The sequence below is a fragment of the Myxocyprinus asiaticus genome, chromosome 23 (assembly GCF_019703515.2).
Source record: "Myxocyprinus asiaticus isolate MX2 ecotype Aquarium Trade chromosome 23, UBuf_Myxa_2, whole genome shotgun sequence".
Lineage (NCBI taxonomy): Eukaryota > Metazoa > Chordata > Actinopteri > Cypriniformes > Catostomidae > Myxocyprinus > Myxocyprinus asiaticus.
The window spans coordinates 30,491,249-30,513,650 of NC_059366.1; the positions used below are offsets into that span (position 1 = coordinate 30,491,249).

General features: G+C 39.0%; 1 protein-coding gene and 1 long non-coding RNA gene across 7 annotated transcripts in view; one reads left to right on the forward strand and one right to left on the reverse strand.

Annotated features, from left to right (window-relative positions):
* Nucleotides 1-391: 391 nt before the first annotated feature.
* LOC127414293 (ras association domain-containing protein 4-like) overlaps nucleotides 392-22,402 on the reverse strand; it is a 37,825-nt gene continuing 15,814 nt past the window's right edge. For 4 of the 5 annotated variants that reach the window (XM_051652231.1, XM_051652234.1, XM_051652233.1 and 1 more), the window contains 8 exons: nucleotides 10,520-10,665; nucleotides 5,701-5,783; nucleotides 3,484-3,650; nucleotides 1,981-2,082; nucleotides 1,855-1,906; nucleotides 1,649-1,770; nucleotides 1,229-1,338; nucleotides 392-1,056 (listed from right to left, as the gene is read on the reverse strand). In XM_051652231.1, coding sequence (XP_051508191.1) covers nucleotides 987-1,056; nucleotides 1,229-1,338; nucleotides 1,649-1,770; nucleotides 1,855-1,906; nucleotides 1,981-2,082; nucleotides 3,484-3,650; nucleotides 5,701-5,783; nucleotides 10,520-10,665 — 852 coding nt within the window. In that variant the 3' untranslated portion in view covers nucleotides 392-986. The remainder of the gene's footprint in view (nucleotides 1,057-1,228; nucleotides 1,339-1,648; nucleotides 1,771-1,854; nucleotides 1,907-1,980; nucleotides 2,083-3,483; nucleotides 3,651-5,700; nucleotides 5,784-10,519; nucleotides 10,666-22,402) is intronic. The other variant, XM_051652232.1, reaches the window with a different exon arrangement.
* LOC127414302 (uncharacterized) lies at nucleotides 5,669-16,025 on the forward strand. Of its 2 annotated transcripts, XR_007892779.1 has the most exons (3): nucleotides 5,669-5,801; nucleotides 15,149-15,280; nucleotides 15,608-16,025. It is a non-coding gene; the product is annotated as an uncharacterized LOC127414302 (long non-coding RNA). The 2 variants fall into 2 exon arrangements; XR_007892778.1 differs by lacking the exon at nucleotides 5,669-5,801 and having other exon boundaries at nucleotides 11,656-15,280.

The window sequence follows — 22,402 nt, forward strand, 5'->3', positions numbered from 1 at the left end:
AACACACACACACAACTGAGATATCTTACAATAGTTATGTGACATTATGTGACTGACTCAACAAGTGTACATGTTTCATTTTTCTCTTTGTGCTACTTGTCCAGGAAAAGGGAACACCTCAAGTAGTGTAATGTTCCTTGTTTCCCAGGATGTCTCCCACTGTGTAACATACACTCAAGCCAGAAGGAACTGAATCTGTTTTAGTTTCAATAACATATTCCCTTTCATAGCTTGTGGGAACTGCCTCAATGTAAGGGTTACTCAAAGAACAATATGTGGGAAACAGTACAACAATTTCATAAAGCACTAAAAACAATGATATGAAAACTGGAAAAATGATTTGAGATAATGAAAAGGACTCTCTGAGTTAAAATGTGGTAATGTACTGCAGTAGGGTTGGGACATGAGTACCCATTTGTTTTATTATTATTATAACATCACACTGACATAACATATTTTCCAGTATCTACTGCAATTTATTCAGTGTGCCATGAGTTACTATACAGATGTTCTACATGTGAGTACAAAACGAACACGACAGTATGACATAGAAATAGCCATTATTACGTTAGCAAAACCAAGATGATACATAAGACCATGTGAACACAATTCTGCATATATTAATTTTATATTAAAATTTATAAAAAAGAATATTGTTACTGAAAAACAATATCAGGCATGTAATCTGTATGTTCTACGTTTTACAAACATTTACAAAATATACAACAGTTTGCCTTTTAAAAACATAGAGCATAAGCGTGTCATAAAATAACTTTCTAGGTCATTTGTCAATGCCTGAGAATTAGCTACCAATATGTAGTGTACATCAGTAGCCTATATTTTTTATACATTTGTTATTGCACTGATATCATCACCAAAACAAAAAACCTACAGTATAACTAGCTATCCCACTAGATGTCTCACTGTTGTTGACCAAAAAACTGAAAAGATTCCTCCATATCTGAATGTGCAGTCTGCACATTTTCTCATACATGATTAGTAATCTGAGAGATGCCATCCAATTTCTGTAATATCATTGACCTCAGTGCACTGTATCTGTGAGACATGTAAAACACAGATTAAACTATATTTTTGTCATGTAGTGGCATTGCTTCATGTTGTGATTTGTTTGATTATTGATGGTTGAATTTTTTTATAGTGTTATAGGGCAAATACATTTGATTATGTCCATTACAGGAACAAAACTACATGGTGATGTAATACTTACTTTCTTTGCAGTTTTAAAATCTCTCTCTCTTCTTCTTCTTTCAATTTTTTGATGAAGCTGTCCAAAACAGGCATTTCAAACTTGATATACTGTGCTACCTGAAAGAAAAACTGCATTAAAATTTTAAACATTTTAACTTTTAATCCATGTTTTAAAATATGAGCTATGAATGGTCTCCATATTAACAAAAATGGCACAGAGAAGCCAATGTTTGCATCAGCATTTTTATATCAAAACCAATGGCGCCTACAATAGATATGTACCATTGTTGGTCTCCTGGATAGGCTTCTAAAATTAGACTTGATGAGTAGCATTTGGAAATGATGTTGTTTACTGTATCTATATTTAAACAACAGAATGTAAGTTTGTCTAGGGAAGCAAGTTTTAAATGACCTATTCTGAATTTACAAAAATACTCACATCGTATGTAATCTCTTCCACAAGGTCTGTTTCCATAATAAATATTCTGGCGATTTTTTCACATGGACCATGCAACAGACGAGATACCAAAGGGTATTCTGTGTCTTTAAGCTTAGTTCTCTCTGATGGCAAAAGATGAGAAAAATGTGCACACTCAGTTTGACTCTCATTACAAGTAAAGGAAACTTAAGAATGAAAACCCTTACCCCCTGATTCATGGACTAGATAGAGGGCAAACTCATCTGCCTTATTCTCAACCTGTAAAAGTACAGAGGAGGGTTGTGATGAGTAGTTAAAGATAATTGTATTTATTAGAATTAGGCAAAACTTACCCGAAACTTATTAAGGAGCAGGTTAAGAACTTGCTGTGTTGTCATAGTGCTGTTCACTCTGACATTAGTCACTGATCCATAGGATGGAGTAAAAACCGATGTCTGAAAAGACAGTAAAGGAGTTAAGCTTCAGTTCTATAATTCATTGTGGATATGTAATCTTTCATATAAAATGAAAATGTGATTTGAAAAAATGTTTGAAATGTAATTTGAAAAAACAAAACAAAACTGCACATTCAATTAAATAAATAAAAAATATACTGCTTTCAGTCTGAGCAAACTCCAGGAGGGTATTAGCAATGCTGATACATACAGTATACTGTACCCATATATAAGAATTCTCTCATTATAATTTAATAAAAGTGTACAATTGCAAAAGTGTTTGTACAGCAATGGTTTTTACAACTAATGTAAGAACCATAATAATTTATTAAAAAAAATAACAAAAGTAAAAACAACAACAACAACAACAACAAAAGAGTTTTCTATTTTCCTTGTGGGCTTTAATTTATTGTTTTTACACTGTTATGTAGAACATAATTCTGTACAGTATGGTTCAGTTACAGTACTGTATATTCTGTACAATAAATATTTAGTTAAGTACAGCACATGGTGTATATTAATGGTGTAATTGAATGTGAAAACATTCTGTTCACAGGGTGATACCTTCTTTTTTGGCATAAAATGTTTTGCAAACCCAAACTGGGGTGCTGGTTTTCTTAATTACTTGTTGCTTTGCAAAGAACTTCAAACATGAACATCTGTTACATTTCTTGAATATAATGTTACTTCTTTTGCTTCTTTGGTTACAGTTTTTAGCATTCAAACATTAACATCTATAACATTTGTTACAATTTTCTTTTGTAAGTTTTAATCATATTATTTCCCTCATTAGGTTCACTTACTGTAAAGTTATGGATGACATGACATTGTACTGTATTGCTGCCCTTCTTCTAGTTATATTTATATAAGAAGTCTGCTGGAAGTTAACATTGAAAAGCTTTTTACAAAGACACTTCTCCACATCTGCGAAGAGATCTTTGCAGCCATGCTAACCTACAGTATATGATATTTGAAGGCCATTAATGAGAGGAGCAGGTGACAAGCAATAATAAAACACATGGTTCTGCCAAGGGGAACGCCTGTACAGGAAAACATTGCCACTCAACACCTGCATCCATCTCACAACACATATGAACAACATAAACACTTGGACAATGGACACTTCCCCTCACAGATGCTGTTGTGGCACTTTATGAGAGCACCAGGCCCCTTGCCAGGCACAAGCCATGCTATCTTTCAGTGAGCACTATTGTAATATTGTTCTGAGCTTGGAGAAATATGGAGTTCCAACTCATCCCTACCTTTCATCTGAGATGCTGCCCTGGTTTTCTCAAAGTGAAAGGTTTATAGATAGTCACATTTCAAGGTTTATTGTGCTTCTTTTGCATAATTGCATCATATAAAAGAAACTTTTGAACACTAAAGCTGTGTTTAAATTACCTTGTGGTTGTAAAAATGGCCATTGATGGAAAAGCGGTGTCGTTTTAAGCTCTGTGAATCAGCTGAGTTGTGGACTTTGCATCTTCTTTGGACCTTCATGAAGCTTGCATCACTTCTTGTTCTCAGCAATGGAGGCACAACCTCCTCAGCACTATATCCATCCATACCTGCAGCAGAAGATCAAGCAGAGACATAAGTAATATTATAAGAAATCTAGACACATCTGGGACATAACTGGGACAGAACTGGTTATAATTGTTGTTCCCTGCATTATGCTTTATATACAAGATTATAAACATGATGCTTAGTCCATTACATTTTCTTAAGGTTGGGTTTTAGTCTGTCTGTTAAAACATCTCCCAGATGTTCATGCATTCAGACTTTGCACTGATAGCACAAACTTAAAAATATCTGATTAATTTCCAGGATGTTGAAACCAAAAACAAAGAGCATAGACACTGTAAATGAGGAAGTAACAGCTATTTAGGGTGAGCTAATTTAGGGAGGAAATTAAAACACAAACATAAATAAACACAATGAACAACATCTAATCATGCATTTAGTTTGAAAATGATATGAAACAACCTCCAACATTTTAAAGGGCAGTGGCGAATTCTCAGGGCCAGCAAAGCCTTCTCTGATGGCCTAACATGCCAAATAAATAAATATTTTTAATCCTTTCATTCTCAATCACCTTTTTGCCTATGTATTTTTACATAGGCAATTAATCTCTTAATTAATCTACAAACAAAGAGAGAAAAATGAAAAGTTTATCCAGTCAGAATTTATTCCTTGATGCTTACAAGCAAAGCGTGACAACTTTTTCACAGATCGCATGCCCAAAGCAGCGTGTGAGTTTGAGCTCCACCCTCTCAGGCCTTCAGAATTTCTTCAACAGTGCAAATGAATGAGCAACTAAAGTCAGATTGTCAGATTCATTAGCCAATCAGATTGATTTATTTGTTCTTGGTGGGTGTGATCTTTAGGATATGTCACGGTCGAGGCCTTCTAGCTGACCTTGAGTGACGCAATCACGCTTTAAACGACGTAATTTGAAAGCGAAGAGCACGAGATCTTGCTGACGAGTTGACTGTCATTACTGCCGCTATCGCCATTGAAAAAGAGATCCTTATGGATTTAAAAACACAAGATGTTCTGCATGACCGTGTGATTGTTTAATTTATTAATCAGGAAAGGAGGACTGATTTTCACTTCAAGTGAATTGGTAAGTGCTTTTTGCATTGTTATACCAACATCTCCTACTAGGAAAAGTGTAATGAAATGCATCTTGAAGTCAGAATTACAACTTGTAGGCTCGTGCAGAAATTCACAACTCTGATTTTGCTGAGATGCAGGTGCATGATGTCACACAAACATGTCGACACTCAGGGATATATACAAAGTAAGTGATAAACATTCACTTTATTAAGTAATATTGATAAATGAGTTCATTTCCACATAACATGATATTAAAGATTGTTTAACAAACGCCTGCAGAAACAGGTGTATAAAACATAATCTCTTTTGATAATCGTACACCTGAAGCACAAATGCTAGCGCTGCAGCACTGTTTATCAGTTGGGTTCCTAGGAGACATCACTAATGAGAGTCAAACCCCTGATAAGCTAACGGGAGCATTGCAGTTTTGTTTCCTTAAACGTCATCTTCCAAATATCGGGGAATGGAATGCATTTATGGTCGGAGATATCAAGTAGGAATATCCCACATCCAATCTGAATGGAACGCAGCATTACCGTGTACCCTGACGTAACGAAATTTATTGCAAGCAACATTTAAATCGCAAATATTATTAGATAGATTTTTCCAGGTATTATAGACCTCCTTGGTAGATTCATATAAAAAATTATGATTTCTGAATGTCTGATCAGGAGACGTTCATTTCACAAACAGTCATGCTACAGTTAAAATGAGTTTCTTGAGCATTAAGTGTAATTTCAAGTTCTTGATTTCATGCGTGGACATGTTTTTAAAACGTCAGTTGGTATTACTAGTTAGCTGTGACATAATGTATGATGCCCAAAGGCATAGGGTGTCTAATTCATTGTGAAACTGTGTTTTCTTAATGGCATGAATCACACTATGCATGGCACGCCACTGGTGAAGGGCATGTAGTGGCATGACGTTAGACACAAACTATCAACTGTATTTTTTTCGGAATTCAGAACTGAGCGGGACATGCATCATTTTCATACTCACTGGGTATAGCCGTGCCACTGATTTTGTTGTTGTTGCGCTCTGAAGAAATCTGGCGTGAAGGACTTTGTTCACTATTTTCATTCCTATCAAAATAAACACAGGTAAACAAATAAAAAAATATTAAAAATTATATTATTATATTTTCCACAAATAATTGGATAATAAAGATTTTTGTTTTGTTTTTGTTTTTTTTTTAAACAAAGGGTTAGTTCAAATGTGTTAAACCAGTTGTTGACATCTTTTGACTTTAAATGAAGAATTTTGTCTTAAAAATAATTACTAGAATCTATTATTGAAATTGTTTTTATTAAACTTGACTTGTCTTTTGCTATATAATTATTACAGTTGATTTTATTCATTTATGAATTATGATCTGATAATACCATGATAACACTGTAACAATTGTTTATTTTATTTTATTTTATTTTTGGTTATTTCCTAATTGCTTATGCCTCAGAAGTATAGAAAATGGCTATTATTGCCCACAAACTTTGCTTTTGTGACCAGGACAGTGATATTTTGAAATGTACCTATTTCCAATGAGAAAACGGGAAAATTTGTGTCTTTTCGTTCACATAAAGTCATAAAAAAACAACATATTAATCCAAACTAACATGTATTTATACTAAAGTAATACAAAAATGACAGATTTTTTAAAAAAGAAAAAAGATTTAGAAGTGAGTAGTTTTTCGAGATTTACGATTATACTGTAAATCACTTTCACGAAGCAGCCCCCAAATGTAGTCTCCCATCATGTTCTCGTTATACTGTCCTTGGTAGCGGCGTTCAAAGTCCAGTATATCCTGATGGAAGCGCTCGCCTTGCTCCTCCAAGTACGCTCCCATGTTCTCCTTGAATTTATCAAGATGAGCATCAAGGATATGGACTTTGAGGGATTTCAGAGGTGGAGCTGAGGAGAGAAACCCATACTACCCCAACTAAAAAGACTTCAATGACTTGATTAGAGATCTTGGTCTCACCAAGTCCAATGCCGAGCTTTTGACATCTAGGCTCAAGCAGTGGAACTTATTGGATGAAAGTATGCAAGTTGCAGATCAGAGGAAGCGTCACCAAACTTTTTCCAGCTTCTTCACCTGTCATGATGGGCTCTGCTGCTGCCACAATGTGACCAGTCTGTTCAAGGCAATTGGAATCGCCTGTAACCAGAATGAGTGGCGCCTCTTCAATGACAGCTCATCCAGGAGCCTCAAAGACGTGCTGCTCCATAATGGTAACAAGTACCCGTCTCTTCTCCTGGCTCACTCGGTGCACCTCAAAGAGGATTACAACAGCATCAAGACCTTGCTGGATGCCTTGAAGTATAATGAGTATGGCTGGGAAGTCATAGGAGACTTCAAAATGGTGGCATTCCTGATGGGTCTCCAAGGCGGTTTTACCAAGTTTCCCTGCTATCTTTGCCTTCGGGACAGCAGGGACACCAAGGCGCACTACCACAGGCGGGACTGGCCACAGTGGACCGAGTTCTCTGTGGGGAGGAACAACATCAAGTGGGAGCCACTGGTGGACCCCCGGAAGGTGCTGATGCCACCACTGCACATCAAATTGGGCCTTCTGAAACAATTTGTCAGCTCTAGATAAGGAGTCGGCAGCCTTCAAGTACCTTCAAGACTTCTTCCCTAAGCTGTCTGAGGCAAAGGTCTTCGTCGGACCACAGATAAAGAAGATCCTGGAGTGCAATGAATTCCCTAAGAAACTCACTAGTAAGGAGAAAGTGGCTTGGAACAGCTTTGTTGCAGTGGTTCGGGGCTTCCTGGGCAATCACAAGGCCGAAAACTATGTGGAGCTGGTTGAGACTATGGTGAAGAACTACAGCACAATAGGCTGTAGGATGTCCCTCAAAGTCCACATCCTTGATGCTCATCTTGATAAATTCAAGAAGAACATGGGAGTGTACTCGGAGGAGCAAGGCGAGCGCTTCCATCAGGATATACTGGACTCTGAACGCTGCTACCAAGGACAGTATAACGAAAACATGATGGGAGACTACATTTGGGGGCTGCTTCGTGAAAGTGATTTACTTCTAAATCTTTTGTAGTCATTTTTGTATTACTTTAGTATAACTACGTTAATTTGGATTCATATGTTGTTTTTTTCTGACTTTATGTGAACGAAAAGACACATTCACTCGTTTTCTCATTGGAAATAGGTACATTTCAAAATATCACTGTCCTGGTCACAAAAGCAAAGTTTGTGGGGAATAATAGCCATTTTCTATACCTTTGAGGCATAAGCAATTAGGAAATAACACTTTCTACCCAGGAACAAAAATTGTGTTACATAGTGTAATCTTTTTATGTTCAAGTGCTAAATCTTTTAGCTCATAATATCAAAGCAAGGGTTTATTTATTGACTTTTAAAGCCATATCAGCAACAAGGCTATTCACGTGGCAAGCACAGGGTAAACAATAAATATATACAATTTACAAAGATATGTAAGACATTTGAGATTAATACAAGATAAAAATTCAAAAATACATTCAGGTGATACCTTTCTAAATATTTCCATTAAGTATGTCTCTGAATAAAATAACTGTCTGATAGTTTCAAAGGCATTACAGTTCAGTAGAATGTGTTTGATAGTCAAAGGGGTTTGACAGGGAAGGCATAATGGAGGATCTTCACCAATCAGCAAAATCTCGTGCGTGAGTCTTGAATGAGCCAGATGGCACCTAGTGAACACAACTTGATCATTCCTAGACTTGAAGTTTCAAGATAATTTTCTTCTTATACTGGCGTTTATTTCATATAGCTTATTGTTGCATTCATTCCATTCCATCTGCCACTTGTTAGAGATATACACTATATTGCCAAAAGTATTCGCTCACCCATCCAAATAATTGAATTCAGGTGTTCCAATCACTTCCATGGCCACAGGTGTATAAAATGAAGCACCTAGGCATGCAGACTGCTTCTACAAACATTTGTGAAAGAATGGGCCGCTCTCAGGAGCTCAGTGAATTCCAGCGTGGTACTGTGATAGGATGCTACCTGTGCAACAAGTACAGTCGTGAAATTTCCTCGCTACTAAATATTCCACAGTCAACTGTCAGTGGTATTATAACAAAGTGGAAGCAATTGGGAATGACAGCAACTCAGCCACAAAGTGGTAGGCCACGTAAAATGACAGAGCGGGGTCAGCGGATGCTGAGGCGCATAGTGCGCAGAGGTCGCCAACTTTCTGCAGAGTCAATCGCTACAGACCTCCAAAGTTCATATGGCCTTCAGATTAGCTCAAGAACAGTGCGTAGAGAGCTTCATGGAATGGGTTTCCATGGCCAAGCAGCTGCATCCAAGCCATACATCACCAAGTGCAATGCAAAGCATCGGATGCAGTGGTGTAAAGCACGCCGCCACTGGACTCTAGAGCAGTGGAGACGCGTTCTCTGGAGTGACGAATCACGCTTCTCCATCTGGCAATCTGATGGACGAGTCTGGGTTTGGCGGTTGCCAGGAGAACAGTACTTGTCTGACTGCATTGTGCCAACTGTGAAGTTTGGTGGAGGGGGGATTATGGTGTGGGGTTGTTTTTCAGGAGCTGGGCTTGGCCCCTTAGTTCCAGTGAAAGGAACACTGAATGCTTCAGCATACCAAGAGATTTTGGACAATTCCATGCTCCCAACTTTGTGGTAACAGTTTGGGGATGGCCCCTTCCTGTTCCAACATGACTGCGCACCAGTGCACAAAGCAAGGTCCATAAAGACATGGATGAGCGAGTTTGGTGTGGAAGAACTTGACTGGCCTGCACAGAGTCCTGACCTCAACCCGATAGAGCACCTTTGGGATGAATTAGAGCGAAGACTGTGAGCCAGGCCTTCTCGTCCAACATCAGTGTCTGACCTCACAAATGCGCTTCTGGAAGAATGGTCAAAAATTCCCATAAACACACTCCTAAACCTTGTGGAAAGCCTTCCCAGAAGAGTTGAAGCTGTTATAGCTGCAAAGGGTGGGCCGACGTCATATTAAACCCTATGGATTAAGAATGGGATGTCACTTAAGTTCATATGCGTCTAAAGGCAGATGAGCGAATACTTTTGGCAATATAGTGTATGTGATTATTAATGATCTAAGGTCGGAGGGTTATCAAAGCAAGGTTACTGCAGATTTTCACATGATACTTAGTGCTGATTATACTTTCCATGGTACAGGTGTGTTCTGCACGTGAGACTAAAGAGAAGCCCAGGCCTCTGATTAACCAGTTCATCTGTGGGTGAAACAGCAACACCACACCTGATCAGCTTTCACCCAGTTAACACGTGTCAAGAAATTTCCTCAAAACAAAACCCTAGAACAATGACCATATATCAGCAGCACCTATCTAGCTAGAAACTTTTATTATATGTATGCTTGTTTTCTTAAAAAAGGATTAATGTCCCAAGAATTGTATTCTAGCTGTGAGTTTGGTGCCTGATTTCTCACATGGCTTTGACTCTTGGAATGTTCAGCATTCTGTATATGGTGCCACTAGTGATGAAGAAAATACTCTACTCACCTTTAAGGTAGTCAAAACCAAAACACTGAAAATGCATCAAAGAGACTTTGAATCTCAAACAAAAGTATTAATTTGTTAGATTTTAGGAAGAGTACAATGCATAGCGATAACATGAATTTATCTGTGAAAGTTAAAGGAGAAGCAATTTAACAATCTACAATAAAGCTATACACCTATAACAAAAACTGCCTTCAAATACCTGTGACTCTATAGCAATAAAAGAAACAGATTTAAGGAGTTAAGCCCTAATGAAAGGAAAAATACACACATCTAGGTGTGGGGCTGCAGGGTTCAGCCGATTCCACCCACCTGCTGGACTCTGAGCTCTCCGACCTCCAAGCTCCTGAGCAGGCGTAGTAAAACCGCTCATTGTCATCGTGCATTTGCAGTCTGATTGGCCTCTTGAGGCCCCAGGAGATGTTGAGTAAACCCTCCACGATCAGCTCGCCCTCTTCCTGCAGCGATACAAGAAATAATAATAATAATCATTAACTATTTTGTCAGGCGGAGGAAATCCTGCTGGCTGGTGTCTGAGCTCTGTTTTAAGAGTCCGTGCTTGAAAGCCAGTTGCGGACCCCAGATATTGGAGGCAGTGAAGTTATGGAAAGTCACTTTGGGAGGAGTACAATACAGCAGACACACGTGAAGTCATATTTGGGAGTGACATTTTAAACAATAATGTGAAAATGCATAATATTGTTAATAAACAAATGTCAAATGCACAAGTCACAGCATAATCTGGATCATACTCTACACTCTCCAATAGATGTTTGTGTAACTGATCCTGCTCGGAGTAGGATTCAAACCAACGTCAGCTGGCATGGGAGGCAGGCGCGCTAACAAGGAGGTTAAAGGCTACAGTCCCTACCGTCAGTCGCTAGTGCGCCTCTTGAGGCCAGGGGAGTAAGGTTTACACATACCGTGCAGCTATCACGTACCAGCTGGCTCCCGTTACACTCACCCCCCTAAACCTCACTCCTATCCGGGTCATGGCACCCATGTAACTGGTCATGCTCGACCCACTCTTAGTGGGATTCAAACCAGCGTCAGCTGGCATGGGAGGCGGGTGCGCTAACGAGGAGGCTAAAGGCTACAACCCCTAGCGTCAGTTGCTAGTGCACCTTTTGAGGCCAGGGGAGTGAGGTTCGGGGGAGGACTGTGAAGAAAATTCGGCGCGGGATTTTACGGGGGGGGGGGGGGGGGGTTTGGTTTGCTGTCCATTTCTGCATATCACTGCCCCCTTCTGCATATCACAGCGCCGGTTTTTGACGCGTTCTGCATAACGCAGCGGCCCCATTTCGCGGCCGGCTCACCGGGAAAAGTCCCGGTTCTCCCAATGGCCAGTCCGCACCTGGTGAGGTTTACTCGCATTAAAATGGGAAAGGAGGAGGTGGGAACCGGACAAACCATCAAAGTAATATTTAATGAAAACTTAAAAAGACAAACATAAACACACACACGGCAGCTGCGTGTGGCTCTCTCTCCCAAACTGCTGCATCCGGCTCGTCTTTATCCCTCTCCTCGGCTGATTAGCCCGATTGGGGGTCAGGTGTGTGCACTCACGGCCCGGCCCCACCCTCCTCCTTGTCACAATGTGATTTACTATGTATGTATTAACTTGTATCGTTAAACTGTCTTTTTCTTTATACAGTAATACACCTTATTTCAGCAAGGACTTCCCTTTTCTCTCTTTTCATATATGACAAACAGACAGATATACTGACAGACAGACAGATCTATTGACAGACAGACAGATATATGGATGGGCGGACAGACAGACAGACAGACAGATAGACAGATTGCAAGGCAGATCTTTTCAGACAGAAACGTGGCAGTAAGTACAGTCTTAGTCCTGTCAGCAACTAAGTCAACAAAGTAGATAAATCTCTTACGTTCTCATGCAAATAACAATGTTGTCTGACCACTGCATTTCACAGAGCCAAATATAACACTGAGATTAAACCATAAGATCCAGGACACCTTAAAAATAGCAGGTTGTAGCAGATGTCTGCCTGTTCTGGTGTAATTGTCACAGCCTTATATACTATATGCAGGTTTAAAGCATTAAACCTAATTTGGTGAACACCTTTTAGCTCTTCCTTTCTGTTTTTAGCTAAAGTGTGCTATGGGTGCAGCTGAGGTGTGTAAAATTTCAATTAATTTTTTATCTGATTAATATGGCTGTTTCAACTTAAACAAAAATCCCAGAGTGTTCCTTAAATTCAACTAACCACAAAACTACTGTATTACAATAAACATTATTTACATACAGTAATTAGATACATGGTATTTGATGCACAGTTGATATATAATGTTTTGACAGATTAACATATTTTAGGTTAAAATTTACATGAATGTATAAGGGAAATGTATATTTTAGGTTTACATTTCTTTTAAGTTTTTCCACAATTATTAAAAGGAATATTCCAGGTTCAGTACAAGTTAAGCTCAATCAACAGCACTGTTGATTACCACAAAAATGAATTTTGACTATTTCTTTAAAAAAGCAAATATCTGGGTTACTGTGAGGCACTTACAACTGAAGTGAATGGGGCCAATCCGTAAATGTTAAAATGCTCACTGTTTCAAAAGTATAGCCGCAAGACATAAACAATGTGTGTTAACATGACTTTAGTGTGATAAAATCGCTTACTAACCTTTTCTGTGTAAAATTATATACAATTTTACAACTTTGCCATGACAACAAAATGCTGTAAACCCATAAAAATGACAATTTAAACAACTTTACAGTCTGAAGAATGAATGCAAGTGCTTATATTAAATTATAACCTTCAAATTTCTGCCTTTAAACCCTCAAAAAATTGGCCCCATTCACTTCCATTGTAAGTGCCTCATTGTAACCTCGATTTTGGCTTTTTATAAAGAAAAGGAAGGATGAGCTGAAATACATTGTTGTGGCAATCAACATATTGCCACAAATGCTGTTGATTGAGCTTAACTTGTATTGAACTCAGAACATTCCTAATTGCCTTTTTGCCCTCAACTTAAATGGTCCTGTGGTGAGACAAATATTTTTTTTAAAGTTACAGTAGCTCATTAAAGCTATGCATGCATTATATGTATCAAATAGTTATCAAAATGCTGTTTAAAATAGTTTTAGATTAAGTATAGCATGTCACATCGCAGGACATCTCAACTTCCCAAAGTATTTAGTGACAGCTACCCCCATACATTAACAGGACCCTTTATCCAATTGTCAACAAATCTCTATACTCACTGAAAACATTTAATTGAACATTCCATATTCAGTCAATCCCAAACAACAGTGTGTTACCAGACTGTAGAATTCTTAACTTGCCTTGATTCTTTCATTCTGAAGACATAATCATTTACCACACTCAGAGAGTAAGACATTAGGTCAGAGTTGCGGCCCACCAGACCTTTCCCCAATGGATCTCTGAGGACCTGCTCTTCAACAAAATCCTGTGACTGAGATCAAATTGAAATGTTGTTGGCAGCTGTTGTAATACTGAGTGGCTACATTTACATGCACCCTCATAATGCGATTATGCGATTAAGGCAGTGGTTCTCAAAGTGTGGGGCACGCCCTGTAGGGGGGGCGCGAAGGTATAGTAAGAGGGGCGCGGAAGACTGACCCGTTCTCAAATAATTTTCACACATTCAGCAAAAATAGTGACAATACACGCAAGAACCAATGTGCGCAATTTCTACACCTCTGCTTTTTCTCCTGCTTTATTTAAACTTTTGGCGCGAAAGTTTTTGTTGTTTCAAAGCGGGGCATGACCAAATAAATTTGAGAACCACTGGATTAAGGCAATACTGTTATGTAAATAGAATATTGCGATTATGCTAATAATCAGAGTAATTATAAATCGCAGTAAGATATGTGGAGTACTCCTATTTTAATCACTTTATTCTGGCATGTAAATGATTTAATCGCATTTCTTCCACTCTGACCAAAGTGCCTTTGCGCCAGTGCTGCAGATGCATGATGTTACGCTCAAGCACAGTTTCAAAAATGTAACAGAAGTTGCACTTAGCCTACTTCTCGGCTTCATGCAAAACGGCATTTTCTTGCACTGTTTTCAAGCAGTGGTGCTCCCCAACAGCAGAATCTACAGCCCCACGGAAAAAGAAAACACATTTTCCCAAGTTGTGATTGTCCGTTTGCAGTCTAAATTGACTGTTGGTGAGATAAAAAGACTGTATACCGAAAAAAAAAAAAGATGGCAAGTACATCTTTCAGGTGGAATACAACAACATCCAACGCGTGTATTTCGATTCAAACAAGTGACTCTTATGAACCAATTCTTTTAAGTGAAACAAAACAGACATAGCAACCAGTGTAATCTGACAAACAAATGACTCTTATTAACTAATTATTTTTAGTGAATCAAAAGATACAGCGCATCCAATGTAGTCAGAGAAACAAATGACTCTTATGAACGCACATCCAGTGTAGTCGAAAATTACTTTTATTAACCGGTTCTTTTAATAAATAATTCAAAAAGATTAAAAACCTGACTGACTAATTTTCCTTATGCCAAGCTGTATTTAAAGATACATATTTGCAACAAGATGTTTTTTCATCATTAAAACACATTTCTCAGTGGATAATCAGAGTATTGGCAAGTAGCATGTAAACTGCATTGAAGAGGTTTGCCCAAATCATGTAAACATCTTAATCTAATTATTCCTTATCCTCTGATTATTGCAATAATCAGAGTATTGGTGTACATGTAAATGTAGCCAGTGAGTATAGTCAAGTGTCATTTAGGTGGAGTGCTCATTGTTACTGCAGTGTAAACATTCAGGGCAGCTGCGGTGAGGTCCCATTGGTCAGCTTCCTCTCTACTCTCTGCACAGCACACACACACTTCCTGCCAGGCATGCAAGGTCAGAGCATAGCTAAATTTAGTGCCATTATCCTTTGCTTACAGTCCTCATCTGTTTTAGCTTTATAAAAGCCACTAAGCTGCCTCTTGACCAGATCATACCAAACAGCATTCAGTTGGGGATAGAACGTGAGCACAAGAATCGTCACTAAACTGCATTACACCAGTGTCATCCTACAGGATTTTAGTGCAGGTAAACTTGTGGTTAATAGAATTTTATTTGATTTACTGACAATTTTGTGTTTATTATAACTAAATGTTTCTTGAATCTCACAATTTTTGATAATGCAAAGCACACTGTAATTTTTTGTAAAAATGTTTAAAAAAATGCTTAATATGATAATATCTAAATGAACTGTTATTAGTCAAATCAAAATATGATTTAATATGACTGAATCAACCTGAATCCATCTGGATAACTTTATAGATCCTTAAGGTACAGTAACAACAACAGTTACCATTGTTTTACAGTGTACAGAATGCAGACATAACTAACAGTCACACTCTTATCTTTCTCCAGGATGAAACCCAGAAGATTACTACTGTCTGTGGCTCCTCTACCAACAATAACAGAGACACACGAGGATCTCTCTCAGTCCCTGGAAGAATATGTGAACTCCATAAAAGAGCTTGCGCAGCCTGCCTGTGGATATCCATTGAGGATAGCCAGGTCTCAGAGAACTCGTCTCTTTTTGAAGCCCCTGGTTAAGCACGCTGGCTCTACATCCATGCCACGCAGTGCTTCCCGAGCTCTGCAGCCCCACCGTGCTTCCCTCGGCCTGGGCGAAATTACACTGAGGTTCAGCAGCCAGACAGACTATGGTGCTAAAGATCCACTGGACTGGTTGTTTGGACAGATGCAGTTACAATCACATGACGAGGATTTGCGGAGGACTGAAAGCGCACCTGCTGATTTGTGGTTACTCTAATGAGCCAAAGCTTAATGTCAGGATAAACACTGAAACTCATTTTGATGGATGAATGCAAAGGAGGATCTCATGAACTGAACTTCTTTTATTTATTGTCTGAATGGGACTTTCTGTACCAATATGCTAATGTTTACATGCTTTTTTGACACTGGGTGTTTTTTAATAAACAAATTTCAGAATGTATTTTCACTTTGAAAATTAGTTTAGGTCTTGTTTTCTAAAATGTTACTATACTACTAACTACATCTAGGTCTGTCTATCTATCTATCTATCACTCTATTTACACCTGGTATTAAATTCATCAAGAGTGATCCAATCACAAATGGTCAGACGAGAAATGGTCAGATGAGTATTGATGCTGACTACCACCCCTGGAGTCGCGAGTTTGAATCCAGGGATTGTGATTGTGCTAAGTGACTCCAGCCAGGTCTCCTAAGCAAACAAATTGACCCGGTTGCTAGGGAGGGTAGAGTCACACTGGGTAACCTCCTCGTGGTAGCTATAATGTGTGGTTCTCGCTCTCGGTGGGGCACGTGGTGAGTTGTGCATGGATGCCGCGGAGAATAGCGTGGACCTCCACATGCGCTATGTCTCCGCGGTAACATGCTCAACAAGCCATGTGATAAGATGCGCGGACTGACGGTCTCAGACGCGGAAGCAACTGAGATGCGTCCTCTGCCACCTGGATTGAGGCGAGTCACTACGGCACCACGAGGACTTAGAGTGCATTGGGAATTGGGCATTCCAAATTGGGGAGAAAAGGGGAGAAAAGAAATAAATAAAAAATGGTCAGATGAGACACATCACTTTTATAAAGTGCAAAAAAGTAAAAATAAATAAATAAATAAATAAAAACACTTTTACATTCCAATCTCACCTAAAACATGATGTTTCAAGAGGAATATTATTTGCATCTATCTATCTATCTATCTGTCTGTCTGTCGATTAATCGATCTGTCGGTTTGTCCGTCCATCCATCCATCCATCCATAAAAAAGAAAAAAGAGGGAAGGCCTTGCTGTATAAAATACACACACAAAGTCCAATAATATTACCATAGTAAATCATATCTACTGTACATAACTACAGAAATACCATGAACTAGATGTGTACTGAGCTCTATTAATCCAACAAATGATGGGGGAAAAGGGGGAGAAAAGAAAAATCATAATACGAATAATAATCTGAAGTCATCATAATTTAAAATTTGTAAAGGCAGTTTTAAAGTTTAATACAAATGCTAACAAATGCCACCCATTGCTGACATAAAGCTTTCTTTATGCTTTCTGTGTGACTGGCCTGAATCAGTTAAAACGAGGCTACAGACAAAACAAACAAATATATATATTATTATTATTATTAAGCATTTTCACCTCCCACAAAGACAAGAGGGGTAAAAGCAAGGCAAAATACAGCGACCTCTGTTGGATTTACAGAATTTTAGAGCACCTGTTGAATGTCACAGGCAGAGGGTGCCAAATGACTGTTCTGATTCTGTGTGTTCAGATGTTACTAGTTAGTCTTGGTTAATCAATCCCCCTGCACTTTTCAGACAGCTCTTGCCATTATTGTGTGCAGTATGAATAAAATGGTCAGTGATTAATCTAAAACTGACAAAACAGCAATTAGCAAGATAGGGTAGGGATAGTTTACCCCAAAATGAAAATTGTATCATGATTTATTCACCTTCCTGGCATCCCAGATGTGTATGACTTTATTTCTTCTGCAGAACACAAATTAAGATTTTTAGAAGAATATCTCAGCTCTGTAGGTCCTCACAATGCAAGTGAATGGGTACCACAATTTTGAAGCTCCAAAAACCACATAAGGGAGCATAAAAGTAATCTATACGACTTCAGTGGTTAAATCAAAGTGTTCAGACATGACTTGATAGGTGTGGGTGAGAAACAGATCAATATTTAAGTACAAACATTTTTTTATCATACATTTTCCTCTCTGCCCAGTAGAGGGCAATATGCACAAAGAATGTGAATCACCAAAAACAGAAGGAGAAAATGAAAGTGAAGTGGAGACTGACTGAGCAGGGAGGAGAACTTAAATATTGATCTGTTTCTCACCCGCACCTATCATATCATTTCAGAAGATATGGATTTAACCACCAGAGTCTTCTGGAGTCCTTTTATGTTGCCTTAATCTGGATTTTGGAGCTTCAGAATTTTGGCACCCATTCACTTCCATTGTATGGACCTACAGAGGTGAGATATTCTTCTAAAAATCTTCATTTGTGTTCTGTTGAAGAAAAAAAGTCATACACATCTGGGATGGAATGAGGGTGAGTAAATGATGAGAGAATTTACATTTTTGGCTGAACTATTCCTGTACATGTTTTCCAGCACAACCTCTAAGTGTAGGTGGAGCTGTTTTCATGAAGAGTTGATAGACTGTTTATAATAGACCTGTCCCCTAGACAGGTTTAACAAGATCTTCACACAACAGCACTCAGAGTAAAATGAACACTATTTTATCTGTATGTCAAACAAAACCTGGTTACAAAAAAAGAAAAAAGAAAAAAAAGAACTAACTACCATTGATTTTGTCTTCAAGGTAACTAATGTTGAGCTACAACTAGCTACGCTACAACACAATCTCTCAATCTGATGATTTATTAATGATTTCCTTTAAAAAAAAATTCTAATCTTAAACAAAGCAATATTCATTGCAGCTTAGTCGCTGCTTATCTGGGCTTCTGTCCTAATCTTTGTAAACCAGTCCTCAACCAAACAGGGTGGTGTGGCATAGTGACCAAAACCCAAGGCTGCTCAAGGCTGTATGTCGCTTTGGACAAAAGTGTCTAAGTGACTACATTACTCCTTAAGGTCACAGGTTCTTGCACAGACTGCTTGCATAACCTCCTCCTACTGCAAGCCATCCCAGTTTCTCTTTCTGTTTATACACTTTTTCTCTCTACTGTCTCTCCTTTATCTCTGATGTCACATGCTGTGGGAAATTCTTCCATAAAAACTGCCTTCAGATAGTATCCATTCAGTATATCCATTCACCCACACACTACCTGTGACTCATGTGAGCCACGTGATAATTTAAAAGACAGGAAAACCTGGAAATTTCAGAAATAGCCCTCAACGAGCAAATATTCAGGGGAATCACAGCAGTTCAGCTAAAAAGGTATTGGTTAACTACACAAATACACCATGCACTACATCACCACAGGCATTTCATCACTTAGATTTACACCAGTGGGAGTACTCTATCATTCCACTTTGACAATGAGGGTTCACAGACCTTCTTGACCATTGAATTTCATGACTTTTCCAGTTATTCATGATCAGTGCTGGGCAAGCTACTCAAAAAATGCAGCAAGCTAAGCTACAAACTACTCAACAGAAAAATTAGTTAAGCTAAGCTAAAAGCTACACTTCAGAGAAAGCAGCAAGTTACTCTACAAGCCAAAATGTAGCTTGCTACATTTAAGCTACTTCATATTTTTTTCAACTGCAGATGCAGAGCATACTGTCATAGACAAAGCATCTAAAAGAATTATTCACATGATGTTTATCAAAGCCTTGGTACAGTATATTACAGTTTAGTGTAATACAGTATACAAGTATACAGTATGGTGCAATACGTATGTGCACATAAAAAAAAAAAAAAGTAAATTCATATTTAGACATGCTACTTATACAAACCCATGTGTTCAACATGTTAAGTCACTATTTTTACATTTTATCGTTCATATTTATACTACTACCTCTACAAACGTGTTCAATATGAAAAATCACTATTTTTACATTTTATTTTTCAGATTTAGACTACCACCTCTACAAACCCATACTCATTTAAACATAATTTTATTTGCACATTCCTGCATAAAAACTGTGTAAATACAGTATACTATTCATCTATACAATACAGAAATACAGCAGCTAGACACAGAATTACAGGATATATCATCAGAGGCCAAATTTCGTGTGTGTGTGTGTGTGTGAGAGAGAGAGAGAGAGCACATCTGGGCAATAACAATGTGATTTCTGATGATATCAGATGGTAATACCATGGTACTTTGATATACAATTACCATATTTATGTACCATTCTGTATTTACATGGTGCTTCAAAATACTTCAAAGAATACCATGTTACTACCATGGTAAATTTATATATGATTACTATATTCATATAGCCTACCACTGCATTAACATAGTGCATCCAGGTAATGATACATGTCCAAAAAACATGGTAATGCCATGGTACTTTTTATATGTTTTCATGTAGGCTAATATGTGTTTTGATACACTTTTGGTTTGAAAATTTACCTGCAGAAGTCGTTTACAAGCTTATAAAGACCTTCTTTATCACTGGCAAACGATAGGACGCATATGTAGGTTTCATTTCCATTAATTGTAGATCCACTGCAACCAGCGTTATCTTCATTTTCCGTGTTATAAAATACTCTGTGAGCTTACTGGCAAGTGAGAGCGTGCACAAATGATTCAGTAGTGCGCGCGCAAGCTTTCTGAGTCATTCCGATTGAATCACAACCCGATTCAGACCGCTTTCCTATGACGTGTGACCAATTCATTTTAAAGAACCAACTCAGACAAGCGATTAATTTGTCATCGGACATCTTTCGTTTTGATTCAAAACTGGTGATAGTAAACACCGTGGACAAGGCATGATGTAGCGGTGTAACTTTTCTAGTCAAAAATATAGCTTCGCTACTGACAAGCTACTTGACGAAGTAACCACCTCGCTACTCAGAAATTTAGTTAAGCTAATAGCGTTGCTATTTGCAGCGAAGCTACTGCCCATCACTGTTCATGATTACTTGATGAGGATTTATATTATTTTATAGAGATTTCACTCACAAAGAGCTATTTGTAGCTGATGCAATATTTTAGATTTGGGCATAACGACAGTGTAAAAAGTAGTAACCTGTAATTAAAAAAATAAGGAGCTATTTCTACCAGATTTAACACTTAAAATTAGTTCCCTTATGACTCAGTACACTTGACCATGTGTTTATTAAAACATATGGGGAGTGCCTTCTTACACGACCTAGCTGAAACCTCTCTACAATGTTTGAGCCCCGCCTGTTTGGGCGAGAAACTGTCCACTATAAAAACAGATGCACAAACACCATTTCCTAAGAATTTCTTCCTTCAAGACAGTGATCATCTCTTGTCTAGAAGCCCTCTACCTTTGCCGTCGATATACACGAGTCAGTCGGCGGAATCTTCACGGGAAGACTTTCCGCTACCCTGCAGTGTTCCGGCAAACATCACACCGCCTCGTCGCTTGACACTTCGCTGGTGAACGGGCCTCAGCATCCTGATTCCCCACAGAGCTTCGGCAGGGTTTGTGTATCCTTACAAAGCAATTGTATCTTGGGTATTGTCTATTGTGTGATATAAATATAAATATTTATATATATATATTTATATATCTAAAAGAGTCAAGTGTTCGCGTCTTTTTAAAGATGTCATTCCGTAAGTGTTCCTTGTGCGAGAGGCACATCCTGCTGTCAGACCAGCATGAGAGCTGCATTTACTGTCTGGGCCGTGCCCACGCAGAGTCAACACTCATGGGGACAGACTGTCCTCACTGTGAGGGCATGACTCTCAAGACGCTTCGTTCGCGAATCGCCCTCATTCTGAGGGACGATTCAGCCTCACGCGCCCTCCCATCCGCCTCTTCTGTGATACCCGAGGATTCACATGAGGAGGCACAGCAGGGCCGCGAGGTCGAGCAGGATGACTTTGAGGTGGTCCTCGTGCCGGCACATGCCCCGTCAATCTCCACGAAGCGCATGTTTTCCGATACGCTATGTGCGAGATGAGCTACGGCCTTCTGAAAGGGCAGTCGAAGTGCTTGAGTGGTCTCCCCTAGAGCAATCTGAACAGTCTCACCATGAAGAATCGTTCCTGCACTCTGGATCCCGTCAAACGGACGCATCCCGCAAATCTGTTCCATTCCTCCCCGAAGTTCATAACGAACTGTCTAAGTCCTGGCGCGCACCCTTCTCTGCACACTTGCGCAGTGACGCCATCCTCTCTAACGTGGATCACAGGGAAAAAAACGGTTATGCCCAACTACCCCCTGTGGAGGCGGCGGTAGCGGCACACCTCTGCCCAGCGAATAACAGGGCATGGAAATCACGCCCCATACATCCTTCCAAGCCGTGTTGACAAACGTCCAGAAAACGGCTGGAAAAGTTTACTCAGTGGCAGGACAAGCTGGATCAACACTCCACGCAATGGTGCTGCTCCAGGTATTTCAAGCAAAGCTCCTCAAGCAAATGGATGAGCAAGGCTTCGATCCAGAGACATTCAAATAGCTCCACAGCGCTACAGACTTAGCGCTGTGTGCCACGAAAGTCACCGCGCAGGCCATTGGCAAGTCCATGGGCAAC